Source organism: Aplysia californica, unplaced genomic scaffold, assembly GCF_000002075.1.
Source record: "Aplysia californica isolate F4 #8 unplaced genomic scaffold, AplCal3.0 scaffold00509, whole genome shotgun sequence".
NCBI classification, from domain to species: domain Eukaryota; kingdom Metazoa; phylum Mollusca; class Gastropoda; order Aplysiida; family Aplysiidae; genus Aplysia; species Aplysia californica.
The window spans coordinates 314,162-327,977 of NW_004797779.1; the positions used below are offsets into that span (position 1 = coordinate 314,162).

General features: G+C 36.9%; 2 protein-coding genes across 3 annotated transcripts in view; one reads left to right on the plus strand and one right to left on the minus strand.

The window, feature by feature from the left end:
- Window positions 1–176: 176 nt before the first annotated feature.
- On the minus strand, window positions 177–13,179 carry LOC101858730 (transcription termination factor 1). The gene is made up of 9 exons (XM_005106052.3): window positions 13,081–13,179; window positions 8,516–8,670; window positions 8,075–8,154; window positions 6,072–6,206; window positions 5,165–5,242; window positions 3,882–3,975; window positions 2,915–2,988; window positions 2,027–2,262; window positions 177–886 (listed from the first exon to the last, which is right to left on the minus strand). The coding sequence occupies exons 1-9, from the start codon at window positions 13,169–13,171 to the stop codon at window positions 204–206; spliced, it is 1,626 nt and encodes a 541-aa protein (XP_005106109.2). The 5' UTR covers window positions 13,172–13,179; the 3' UTR covers window positions 177–203.
- Window positions 13,180–13,450: 271 nt separating this feature from the next.
- LOC101858960 overlaps window positions 13,451–13,816 on the plus strand; it is a 13,799-nt gene continuing 13,433 nt past the window's right edge. The window contains exon 1 of one of the 2 annotated variants that reach the window (XM_005106053.2): window positions 13,451–13,662. The gene's annotated coding sequence lies outside the window, so the exon portion shown is untranslated. The remainder of the gene's footprint in view (window positions 13,663–13,816) is intronic. The other variant, XM_035971801.1, reaches the window with a different exon arrangement.

Sequence of the window (13,816 nt, forward strand, 5' to 3'; positions counted from 1 at the left end):
ATGGGGGTATAAAATGACCCCAGGGCGTACGGATAGGGTTAAGAAAATCATATAATACTCTGCTGAGTGAGATTGTGCAACGTGTTAATACTCAAGAAAAATGTTATAATGGACATGTTTTTAATAACACGTGAACAAATTGGAAAAAAACCTACAAAACAACAAAGAAACAAAACTTTTAAATAATAAACCTTTGAATAACTTTATTTTCGAATAGCACCAGAATTTTTCAACTTTTTAGCCTTCTTTTTGTTTTTAATCATCAATTTCGAAGGCTTCTCTTTTTTCGATGGTTGGTTTTGAATAGCACCAGAATTTTTTAACTTTTTAGTCTTCTTTTTGTTTTTAGTCTTCAGTTGGGAAGGCTTCTCTTTTTCCAATGATTGGTCATTCAGCATCATCGCTTTCCGTTTCTTTTTCTTCTGTTGAGAAACTTGTACACATGCACTGTCTTTACTCACTGAAGGTTCAACATTTACAAGACACAAAGCCTTTTCCCCCTGTGCCATGTTCTGATTTATGTCAGTTCCCGACTCCTTGAAAATATTTTCATCTATTGGAAGTTGTCCAAGCGTTTTGTTAAGTCCTTTCTTTTTCTTCTTCTTCTTCTTTATGGAGCTGCCATCAGCCAGATTTTCTCCTTTTGTTTCTTCATGCCTTTCTGAAGACACAGTGGTAGATACTGCAAGCTTCTTTTTGAGCTTTTTCTTCTTTTTCATCATTTTATGCTCCAGATCATTGAGAGGCCCTCCAACGTCAAGCTTTCCCTTTTTCTTTTTCTTTGCCTTCTGTTTCGGTGCAGCTTGCTGTATGTCCAGTCTCATCTTCTTGTGGGTACTATTGAGGCTCCGGTCAGTATCCAGCTTCCTCTTTGAACAGAGCACAACTGTGGGAAAAAAATATTAATATCTAATGGTGAAAATGTTAAAACAAAACACACTAAACTGCTTATTATTGTAAGTTACTATTTCGGTATTTTTACTACCCAATTTCCTAAACAATGCAATATGTTTCCCTTTTTCTTATAATCCTGCTGAAACCACTGCAGAGTCACATCCTTCCAGTCTATCTGTGCTAAGCTTTTCATAGATTGACAGGGGTCCTTACACACCTAATCGGAAAATATTTGTAATTGACTGCAAACGTTTTACACCCTACTATTAAAACAATAAATATCATTGAGGAGTAGTCAACCCAGGCCGAGAAGAACATACAACACATTCGGGTAAAGAAAAGGTAATTATTCGATTATACTAGTTCAACATCTCCTTTAACACTATCATTATGTTATTGGAATTGGAGAGTCCGGATCTCTGAATTTAATGCTCATTTCTGGTAGGACCAAGCTTAGTGGATGGATGGGAGTTACCCATTAAAATATCTTTCCAAAATGGGAATCGGATTGTCATTCAGGTCCTTTTTGTGCAAAAGGGAAGAGTCTAACTAACACGTCAAAGATGCTGGTCCTCCAAATTCATAATTATGATAAAAAGCTAGCTTTATCGTATACTCACTTTAAAATCATTTCAAGTATATATTTGGCACTTAAATGAGCTGAAAAGACTTTTTCACATTAAGATGTAATGCAAAGAATATATGGAAATAACACGACTCAATAAGCCTGACATTTAAGACGCTCATTTTCCAATATACAGAGATCAGTTTGTTGATTTTATTTGTTTGTCTCGTAAGTAATTTTAAAATACACTATTCTCTCATAGAAAAAAGAAAAACTAATCTGGCACTCAAAACAAAGAATCACAACTGGATGTGAATGCAAGGTAAAAACTCTGGTTATAAACTTTTCAAATTTAAGTAAAGCAGTGAAAATGACTGGTTTTGGTTTCAGTCAGTTTTTCCATGCCCTTATAAAAAATATAAAAACAGCATAAATCGAATGAAAGTCAAAATTGTACATTGAGAGAAGAACAAGGTGGTTCATAAAAATTTCAAGACTCATAGTCATAGTAACAAACCTACATTTTTTTTCCTTTATGAAAAGGTCTCTTCCTGTACTTTAACTTACCTCCTAGGCCTTCATCTTGCATCACTCCTACTCCTATGTCCTCCTCCTCTTGCATCACTCCAACTCCTATGTCCTCCTCCTCTTGCATCACTCCTACTCCTATGTCCTCCTCCTCTTGCACGGAGGAGTACGGCATATCCTGTGATGACAAATGGGTCCCTGAAGGGCAGGGGAGATGATCCAAACTGGCCTCCACCTCACGAGGAAGCCCTGACTGAGTTAGATCAGCGAACAGCCTGTTGAGATAATGGATTTGAGACTGTTTCCTTATACTTATACCACAAGATTAGGAACTTGATTCTCTCTGTTATAAAGTCAAGGGACAGAAAAGTAAATCGTTAAAACAGACACAAAATTTCTTGATATTCTCTGATCATGCACGAACAAATCCAAGTGTACCCAGTACTTAACTTAGGCACAAGAGGCAAAAACATGGTCCTTGAGTTCAGTCTCAATAGATTCCTTGAGCTACAAATGCAGGGATTGAAACTGATCAGTCCAAAATTTACTGAACTTTTCGCAGGCTAAACAGATTTGGAAAAATACACCTATTCAATTGTAGATTAGACATATTAATATTATAATATGTAGTACAATGACTCATCACTGAAAGACAGGTCTCACTTACGGAAAAAGACGGAGCAAATCAAAATTACAGATTCCTTATAAATTTACGTAAAATTTCCATCCCTGACATTGACAAATGTGATCAAAACAAATGAGAAAATCTGAATCATACAAAGCACAATGACTATTACACTATTACAGTGCTGCAAAGAATCTCTTGTCATATCAGATTGAATTTTTATATGACAACAACAACATAAGATGACTAAACTTTCAGGACTCCCCCCCCCCCCCCCCCCCCCTACATGCACAAATACTTGCCTTTTTCTTTTTTCAAGCACCTCGCTGAACTCTTTGTCCTCAGTACTCAATTTCTGTGGCAATTCAGGATCTTTCTGAAAGACAAAACCCAGACATCATGGCATACAAAAAGACCATTGAAGAATCTTGAAACTGATATAAGAAAGGACAGCAGTGTGTGTGTGTGTGTGTGTGGAGGGGCTTATTTCGACCATTTTTTAAAAACTGTTTCAATTCAGTGACAAGACTCACAACTTGTCAACAAAGAGAGTTTATTGTAAACCATCTTCTGTTACCTCTCTGTCAGACCTACATCAAAACATATAATAACTGAGGAACCATATTTTTTTTTTTTTGGCACAGACTTTGTCTTTGAGTTTTAAATTTTAAGTTTCAGTACCGATATCAGTTTATGTTTATGGCACTTGCAACACAAGTAAGTCATAATATAAGAGCTAAAGACCAGAGGTGTTACTAGAGAGTAATGTTACAAATTTAAAAAAAAGAGAGAGATAAGAACAATAGATGTTTGACAGGAAAGAAGTAGCAAACCACATCAGAGTGCCACTTGGCTACAACTACAAGTAAACTCCTGACAGTGTTTAAAAAAGAAAACTGGAGCCATCTTTTTAATTGAAAACTTCCATTGAAACGATATCAGCAGTTCTGTAATGCCAAGGATGGACACAGACATGTCCCTTATGATGTGATCACAGTAGTATAGAAGTGATACTTATAATTATCATTATTATTATCAAGCAGAATCATATTTTCACTAATATAGGTCAGTTGGAGATTCCTCAAGATTTCTCAAGAATTGTGAAATTCCTTAAATCTAAAACCGCACAACCCAAAAGCTTTCCTAAAGCTTGGAAGACATGAATCTCAGCTCTCAGCTATAAAAGACTTTTGTCCTAGTTATAGTTATAGGTCATAGAATACTCAAAACTCAAAGATATAGGTGGAAAAAGAGCAATGAAATACAAACCCAGTCTGAGGGGCTCCTGTCAATCATTTCTTTTGCAGAAATCAACATATTATAAGCTCCTTTAAGTTTCATTCCAAGTGTACTGCACACCATCCTGATGAGCATGGAAACAATATTTGTTAAAAACCAGTAAAATTACTCATTATATCTGACATTGGCCATATAAAATTAACAAAAGTATAGTTCCTTTATAAAACATGACAGTGGCATGGTGGACATGGCTAAAAAGTAAGGAATAATACTCTAATAGAGGAGTTGCAGAGGGGAGGGGGTTTTAGTCTCTGAGTGAAGAAAAGCACAGAGACACATTAAAAAAAAATAATTTAGTGAAAAAGGAACAGAGAGAGACACAAAAGCAATAAAGAGAAAGAAAACAATAAGTTGCAAAGATTAACAACTAAGACAAACCCATTTCAAAACAAAAGACGAACTACCTATAGTAGCTATTAAACTCCCAAGCTGAAAAAGAAATTTTGTCTACAATGTGTCATGACGTGGTTGAATCAGGCGCTTGTCAATTTTTGGACGTGTGGAGTTAATGGTATCAATTTACAGCTGCTTCAATTGTCTTGCTTTTGGTGAAAAAAATACTCCTCCATCATGAATAGAAGTCGAGATATTTGTGATTGAAGGAGGTGGGGTCACCTGGTTTAAGAGGTAAAATTAGCGAGAAAATGGTCTCCACAGTCTGACGACTTCCAACGCTTGAGACTGAGAGTCCTTAGAAACTGCAAATTTACATTTTTGAGCCGTAAATCAATATTTTTGTGTGAAATACACACAGAAATGTGATTTTGAATGGACCTTAAAGGTGTTGAGTCAAAAAAACAAAAATTCGATAAAAAATTGCCAAACTGACAGAAAAATGCCAATTTCTTCGATTTCATTATTTTGACCAGGATTTCACCATGATGCCTCCCATATTATGTCTACAGCTTTCCTTCAAATTCAAATGTCTTTGATGACAGGAAACACGGAAAATATAGTCACTCCATTACAGCACTATTATTTCTTCAGCTTCTTAGCCTTCTTGATATTATAATTATATGCCCTACGCAGAAGTCTCATCATGTTGAAGATTTTTACATTGTCATAATCATAAGTGATTTTCACTGATCTACCAAACGATTATCTCCTTCGTTTTATATTATAGTATAGGCCTTAGTAATGAAACATTCTCTTAACACAAAAATGTATGAAGAATGTGTGTGTGTGCGTGTTTGATAAGCCTTTCAGTTAAAATGAGCACCGAATACCTGTGCTGGTACAAACTTTGTACTTACCAAATTCTACCCACGACTGCCATGAACAACAACATCTGAGGAATAAGCATTCCAGTGGCTAGATGGCAGCTCAGATGTCTGTGTACAGTTAAGGGCTTTCAGAAATGTTGATCATTTTTACCAAATTAAAGTATGTATTTGACTTGGCTTTACAGTCATAGTCAAAGTGCCTTCTAATTAGGATTTTCAGTGACTGACTGACTTCACACTTTCCACCCACGCAGTGCGCAGAGTGCGCAACACTTATCCCCGCGGACCAGGATACAGGTACGGTACACGCTATATCACACCGGCGCCGATTGTCGTCCCGAGGCCGGGGAAAAGGGACGAAAAGGGACGGCTTCTTACCGTCCCCGATTGGCCTCCCATGGAGACAAAGTGTCAAGGTCCCAATTGATCAACTGGTCAACTAAATGCCAAAGAGACATTTTTGACTCGATCAGCCTCCTATGTAGGCAGCTTTTTTACACCAGTGTTAAGGAAAGATACCTAGTCTTTCCAAAATTATACTTCACAAACATTTTATATCTTTTCTCTTTTAATTTTCAACTGTCTGCATGAAGAGGGTTTCCATGATAAGCCGTACAGAAGGCCCATATATTGGCACCCCAACACGCATAGAGGCTTTGCTAATCAGAATATTGTACAGTTAAATTACTATATATGTAGGTATTTATGTATATATTATATGCATGCCAATGTGAACAAATTTCTCGTCAGGAATCAATCAAAGTAGATTTCTATATTCTGTAACTTTTTCTTTTATTCATAATTTATCATAATGTCCATGGAACAGCGAGCTTCTGATTAGGACAACAACGATTGTAGCAGGGACAGAAATTATCCGAACTTTAGGGAATTTTGCATGATAGTATTCTTGACTTTCAAAAACCAATAAAAAGGATACTCAAAGGCAGCGCCACAGTAGTTCATCGTTGCCTCCAGAAGTTCTGTGCTTCGAAAGATCAGGAACAAAAAGTAGGTCCAGGCCTGCTGGCAGGTCACATAGTGAGAGGAACTACTGTGCCCCGATTTCAATATGCTTTTGAAAGAAAGAAAGAAAAGACTCACAGTCAGTCAGTTGACATAATTGAAGTACAATTTTCAGTGGAGTATGGAAATAGTTATAATAAAACAATAAACTCATATCTAATAAAAGTCCCTGAAAGTGAAAGTAAAAAACTTTAGATAAAATTATATTAAAAAATTAATGTTCACAAATTTCCCTTCACATGAATGAAACAAACCTTACTGAAGATAAAAGGAAACCCAAGGAACCTGGCCCCTCAAAGTTATAGATGGACTCACTTTGTACATAGCTGTATGGATTTCAAGGTTTCACCTTAAGGTCCCTTACACTGCATAAAACACGTATTTTCCTATGTTCAGTAAACCCGCCAATCACTCCATGACTAAAAAATGGAGTTTTCCTAAAAACACTCTCTATACTGGAGTTTGGGGGTAAAAATCGAAGTCTCTATAATGCCAATAAATTAAGATGATGTAACAAACTAAAAGTAGCAAATAAACTAGTACAGTAAATACACACAAAGGAAAAACAGGTATTTTCGTGTCATTTATAATAAAAGCCATGCCAATACTGCAAATGAACCAGTATATTTCCACATTATTTGTAATAGTTGTGTACAACTGATGGAAATGGAATTCAATTCAAGAAAAAGACCAGATTTTATGCAAATCCAATTGAGGTTCTTGAACAAGCAAAAAACCCCGAAACAAAACAAAAAAAAAAGAATAAAAAATTGGAGGATGTGATTAAATCAGAACATTTGGCAGGTGTCAGGGTCAGACACGCTGGTTTCACATCTGTGGAAGCCATACCATTCATCGACCCCCTTTTTTCCAGTTAAAAAAAAAAAAGGAAGAAAAAAGATATCACAATAACTCTGAAATACATAGAGCCAGTCAGTAATCAAACATCTGCTGTAATAAGCAGCTGCAGTCTTTACACTAATATTTCAATTGATAGACTCAAAGGTACTCCAAGACAAGTACATTAACAATATAAAGCTCATTATGGTGAAGGCATACGTTCTGAGGTTTCACATAAAGGACTGTTAAACGTCCAATATACTTACAAATGACAGTACTTTTTGTAAGAGTGTTATAGCACTTGCAACACAATAAGGTCATATAAGTGCCGAAGATAAGAGGTGTTACAAGAGAGTAACAAACACAAAAAAGGAGGGGAGATAAGGATGATAGATGTTTAATAGAAAAGAAGGAACAAACCACAGCACCCACCAACTACCCACCTTAAAAATGAGACAGCTTACCCTTTTGAAGAAATATTTCATTAGAACAAAGTGCATTCTTTCTTCCCACCACTGCCATAGGGAGAGACTGGATTCAATCAGGGTCCAAACAACTGTATGTCTATAAGTTGTTTTGCTTTAAAATACATTTCGTTGGCCAGCTGTTCAGACATACGGAGCCCACAAAGCAACATTTTTTCAGGACAGAGAAAAATACACTGTTTCATTCTTTTATAAATTGTATTTACTTCGACATCAAATTACTTTTTAGCAATTGCCGAAAACAGGTCTCTTTTATTGTGATTTCATTCATTAGAAGAAGAACTATCAAAATAATTTCACTTGTTTTGATTTAGTGATGTTTTCGTTGTTTTTAGATTTAGTACCAAAAAAGGGCCCCGGCAAAGTGGGTTTACCTCCCCACGGAGATAAAGAGTTAAGAACCCCCCCCCCCCAAAAAAAAATAAAAAAATAATTGGGGCTTAATACATTTGAATAGCTAGGCGACACGCTGCTTTCCTCACCAGACATATAATCATTGTTCAATTAAACCTTTGAAGTATGATACTATAAAATATTCTTTAACGCTTATTACTAGTAATGGAGCTGTGTGTTGAAAAAAGAGAATGAATACCTCTTAAGATCAGCATTGAAATCGGCTGCTTGGCACAAAATCTTTTCAAGGACTGGAATACGAGATAGACACGTCTTGATCTGAAGAAAAAATTAAATCTGTTATTAAGAATCACACAAGCCAGTTTGTTTAATTTAATTTTAATGTGGCACAATAGATCTCCTTCATATTAAAAAGATATAAGTCACAGTCTCAATGTGTGCATTACAATAGGTAAATCACATTGTGAAGTTTTTCAGTCACACTGTGACACCTTACTAGAAGAAGTCCACAAAGTGTGGTTAAAGAAAACAAACCATTGATAACTTTAAAATCATATGACAACACAAACTTAACACCTTGCCGCTTCATCTCGTTGATTGGCGATGTTTACCACCCAGTTTCTTTGGATTTTCCCCCAAATATGATGGCAAAGTGTTAAATGCATAAAGTTTGATATACCCTTTTCAAAAGCTGCAATGATTTTTCTTTTCGCAGTTGTCCTGTCTTCTTGAAGATGAATATGCGTAGCAGTTTCCCTTCTGAATGAAGTCTAGAAAGCTGGTCCTTACTTTTCAGTAAACTTTCAAAAACTTTCTGAATGCCTGCCAATTTGTCTGGAAAAGAAGATCAACAAAATTTACTTCTCACCACTTGTACAAACACATTTCTTCAAAACCACAAAAATTATAGGCCTAATGCACAATGATAGCAGTGCTTTTTTTTTTTTTTTAACAGAGCTTAATCATCAACTAGATCTATACTTGCAGCGAATCCACCTAAAGTCCTAAAGTTTAGCCTGCCTAAAGCAATTTGCAAGTCAGAATTTAAAGGGAAAAAACCCCTCAAGGTTCAGATTTTTACTTCTCTATTTTAAAGTAAAAAGAAAATGTAATTTTGAAGGAAAACAATAAAAAGTAAATCCCACAATGACTGCAAAAGTAATTAGTGCATACTTGCATTGAGTCCCTCCTCTGATAAAATGGTAGATCTACAAAGGGATAATATCTGAGTTTATGAAACCATGGACTCTGCAAAAGGAGACAGAATTCCAAAATGAAACCGAAACGCTTCTCGGTTGAGGGAAAAAAACCAAGCGACTGATCATAGCTGAGGCGGGTAAAAAAAAACCCCAAAATTTGTAAAACATTTAACTGACAAATAAAAACGTGTATTCTCAAGTCATTTACGACAGAAAGCGCAAGGCCAATGGAAATGGAATTCAAGAAAAAAATTAGACATTGTGCTACGGCCACAGTCACAACGTACTACTCAAGTGGCAGGTCTGTGGGGACAATCCTATTCTTTGAAGTGACTATTTAGACTCTGAATTGAGTCCAGCATGCATTCGTCCCGACTTTCAACCCTTGTTCCTAAAAATATTACCAGCATTTATTAACATTAAAAAAAATTATAATGATAACAATCAAGACGTGAGCTTTAATATTCAGTTACTAGAGTAGATCCATCTAAACTGGCCCTCCCTGCATCATTAGTATGAACAGAACAACCAATAAGTTGAGTTGATCTTGCCGGTGGCAAAGTTAATCATGTCGACCAATGAGATTGCGCGTAGCTATCACGCCCTCTCGGCTTGCTGGGGGAAGAGGTGTTGGAGAAGAGGCCACGGCAGTCGATTTTGTGTTTTTGTGCGATGTGATTTAAAAATGAATAATTATAGAAAAACTATAACACACAACAAAATGAAATTAAACATGTGAAAAGACAAATGGTGGTGGAAGTAATGATGATGCTGTAGTGGTGGTGGGAAGACCCCGAGTGTACGTAGACACTGCCGTTTGGTAATGAGAGTGCAGTCTTTAGAGACAATTACACAGTCCTAGAAGGTAATTCCAGTTCTAATTCTGGTTTTACGTAAAATCCCCCGATGACAGTTATACTATTATGTAACCTCCTTACACTACATAACTCACTTAGAAGCTGAGTCCGAATAAATCAAACATTTTTTTCCCGACCTAATGAGTCCTAATAGGTAAACGGAGTGATTATTCTCACCCAGGGTTAGGATAAACTGGATATTATTCTCACCTGGTGAGAATAAAATTGATACTATGAATAACGACAGCCTACTATTCTCACCCGTTTTTTTTGTTTCGGGCATTATACAACCCCTGTCACTGAGCGCTCCAGGCGACAAAACTCGCCTCCCTTTCTCACTCCGCTGAGCGCGCGAGGCGACTAAAATCGCCAACGGGCGGGCCAGCTCTCGAGCGCGGGAGGCACCTATTGTTGATTTGGGGGAAAACCTTATCTTTTGACCAAATAGCGTCACCTTTTGTTGCTACTGGCAACAGTATTGATTTATTGGTTCTGTAATGGAATATTTTACTCTTGAATGGTTTAACCAATCAAAATTAAGAAAAAAATTCGCCTAGGGTCAAGGAACTGCGTTCCTTAAAAATAATCGTGGGTTCTGCTAGGGATAACAATTAAACATGTTTTTTTGTGTCGTAAACAAATTAATGCCAATTCTAACATTACAATGACAAACTATTACTAACATTATTTCATTAAACAGCTTTCAGTTAAGGCTACTATTTAAAAAAACATACTACTCTGGCAAGTGAATTCCTTTCTGAATTGAGGATATATTTACACTTGTCAAGGGTTTTGGTGAAGGTATGCGTGCATACTCTCAACTCAAGATTTAAAAAAATGAAACAATAACAATCCCCGCGGGAGCCTTTAAAAATCGGCCAGCGCTCTGGGGCAGGTCATGAACGGTCACTCTCTTACAATTCACAAATAATTTTCTATCATCTTTTCCCAACACCAAGGTAGGCCTAAAAGTCCATTGCATTCTCAGACCGGGTGAGTCATTTTATTCTCATCGCGGGTGAGAATAAAATGGATATTATTCTAAATTACGGGAAAATAAAATTATATTTTTATTTTCACCCTGGGTGAGAATAACGACAGCCAAGGTAAAACCCATATATTCGGACTCCGAGTCCGAATAGATAAAAAATCTAATCGGACTCAAGTCCGAATAAAGCTGGCCAATCCGGTTTTGGCCCCAACTATTACTGTTCTAATCCTACTATGCTACAATTCTGCAGTACTATATTTTACCCCTATAAACGGCACTCCTGTACAATAACAATTGCGGTCCCGTTTGCACTAGTACTCTAAGAAGTGCCTCTGTATAGGGAGTTTCTTTTTAGATCTAAACTGAATTAAAATTATATCCAATCTAGATCTAGAATCTAGATATATATCTTCATCTAGAGATAGATTATCTAAGCTATCTGAGAAGCAAGTGGCTATTCTCCGGCGTCGCGCCGGTCAATAGATCGGAAGCTATTCTCCGGCGTCACGCCGCTGGTCTATTACTTATGAATTACAATGTATTTGTCTTGGGAAAAAATTCCCATAACTTCACCACTTTGTGCCACTTCCATTGATACCAACGATACATTTTCAGACACAAACTGCTTCAACACCTCCAATTTAGAATTTTAGAAGAAGAAGTTACATTTTCACAGTTTACAAAAACGGAGATACGACAAGAAAACACTGGTCGCGAAATAGTTAAATTTATCGAAAATTATAACAACAAGAGAAAAGTTAAACAGCAAGCTATACTATTCCTAGACAGGATTTTAGACACAAAATCAATTTTGTACGTTTAAAGAAACAGAATCATCATTTTAATGACGACCCAAATAAATGAATAGGCTAAAGTTACATTAGACAATTAATATTATCATAAATAAAATATAATGAAAGGTAGGCTTACTAGGCCTAGAGATCTAGTTAAGGGGGCTCTCGTGGCCTAGAGGTTAAGGTGTTGGCCTCTCATTCAAAGGTCCCGGGTTCAAATCCGGGTAGCGACCAAAACATTTTCTTCTAAAAAATTGTCTCCTTTCACCTCCTTTCCTGCTCTCTTGCAATGTCTGCTGTCTGCTTTCATTTCCACTTTCTGCCCCCACCCCCTCACCTCCTTTGCCCCCTCCTCTGGGCTCCTGATTCTTTCTGCAGCCTTTCTACTGCTACTCCTTGGCCCCTCCTTACTGCTGTCTTTCTGCCACACCCCTGATCTTCTGGTAGGAAAGATCTACACCTAGCCTTCTCGGACAAGGGCGAAAAATCTCGGAGGGCCCGTGTGCAAGTTGCGCACGTTAAAGATCCCTTGGTGGTCTAAAATCGATAAGAGTAGGCTTCGGCCGCCACTCGGGCAATTCAAAATTTCCTACCAACTGAAAATATTAGGTGTGTCCCGCGCGCTCATATGACCTATGCAGTTGCGAGCGCCGTAAAACACTTTACAAAAACAAAAAAAGATCTAGTTATTGTATCTCAAAATCTGCACCGACAAATACATTGTAATTCATAAGTAACAGACCGGCGGCGTGACGCCGGAGAATAGCTTCCAATCTATTGACCGGCGCGATTGTCGGAGAACAGCCACTTGCATCTGAGAATCTAGATTCAAGATCTAGATCTAGACAAGACATTAGATCTAGATCTAATCTAGATCTAGATCGATTCACTTCCACAATGGCCGTCATGTAAACAAATGAAACAGGACTGTCTGCAATTGCAAAGGAGTGCAATCTTTATCCAAAAGTTACTACGTCTATTTCATAACTCTTGGTCTTGGGGCCAAAACCAGAGATTGCCTGTACTGTATGCCGCATCTAGTATAGTATTCATCATCATAGTATGTGTTTGTGTACAGCACAGGAGTACAGCACAACAATGAGTCACTTAGAGGGCCTCGTCTTCGATGATTTTGTAACCTCGTCTTCTAGATCTACTAATCTGGAACTGGATCTAGTTCTAGATCTAGAATCTAGATTCTAGATCAAGAATCTAGAACTTCTACTACTAGATAATCTACTACTAGTCTAGTGGTACAACTTCTCTAGATCTAGATCTAGATCTAGATCTAGGAGTCTTCATAACCTTGAAATAGGCCTTCTGGCCTTCAAATTCAGCGAATATGGCACAACACAATAATTGTCAATTCACTATTTTACTTTTACACATCAACAAGAACTTACCAAATGAATAGGAATCAAAAGTTTGAACAACTTTGCAAAATGCAGGTTCATTGAGCTCAGAAAAGGTGTACAGCTGGTAGGGCGCAGCCATTTTGCAACAATGGGGGTCACGTGATATATTAGGATTGTTGGTCAAGAATGAGATCTAGATTCTAAATACCATACAAGAAAAAAAAGGTTAATATTTAAGAAAAATAAAAACGTTGCAATTTTCGTTACCAGCTTTTTATGGTATATGATACAGTTTTAAAATATATCAAAGTACTATTTTCTTTCTCGAAAAAAAAGCAAAAACAACAACAAAAAATAATCAAAGAGACATCCACACCAACAAAATTGGTTCCTAATGTAAACTAAACTGTGACACCGAGGTATGAGTTGAGGGTTGCCGAGGTGGAGTTCAAAGGGGACAGAAGAGTGAGCTGGAGCTATTTTGTGTCGTTGTTGGCACCAGCTGAAACAAGGGATGAGTCTGTATGATTTCTACGAATGTTCAGCGAGAAGAACTGTAGGTGTCATCAAGTGAAACTGTAACTCATCAATTCGACTCGCAATTGTTTTTGAAAATCTTATATTGAACAGGTAGGCCTACATTATCTAGAAGATTAGATCTAGATCTAGATCTAGAATCTAGATCTAGATCTAGATTTAGATTCTATATCTAGATCTAGATCTACATCTAGATATTAGATCTAGATCTAGATCTAAATCTACATCTAGATCTAGATCTAGTCTA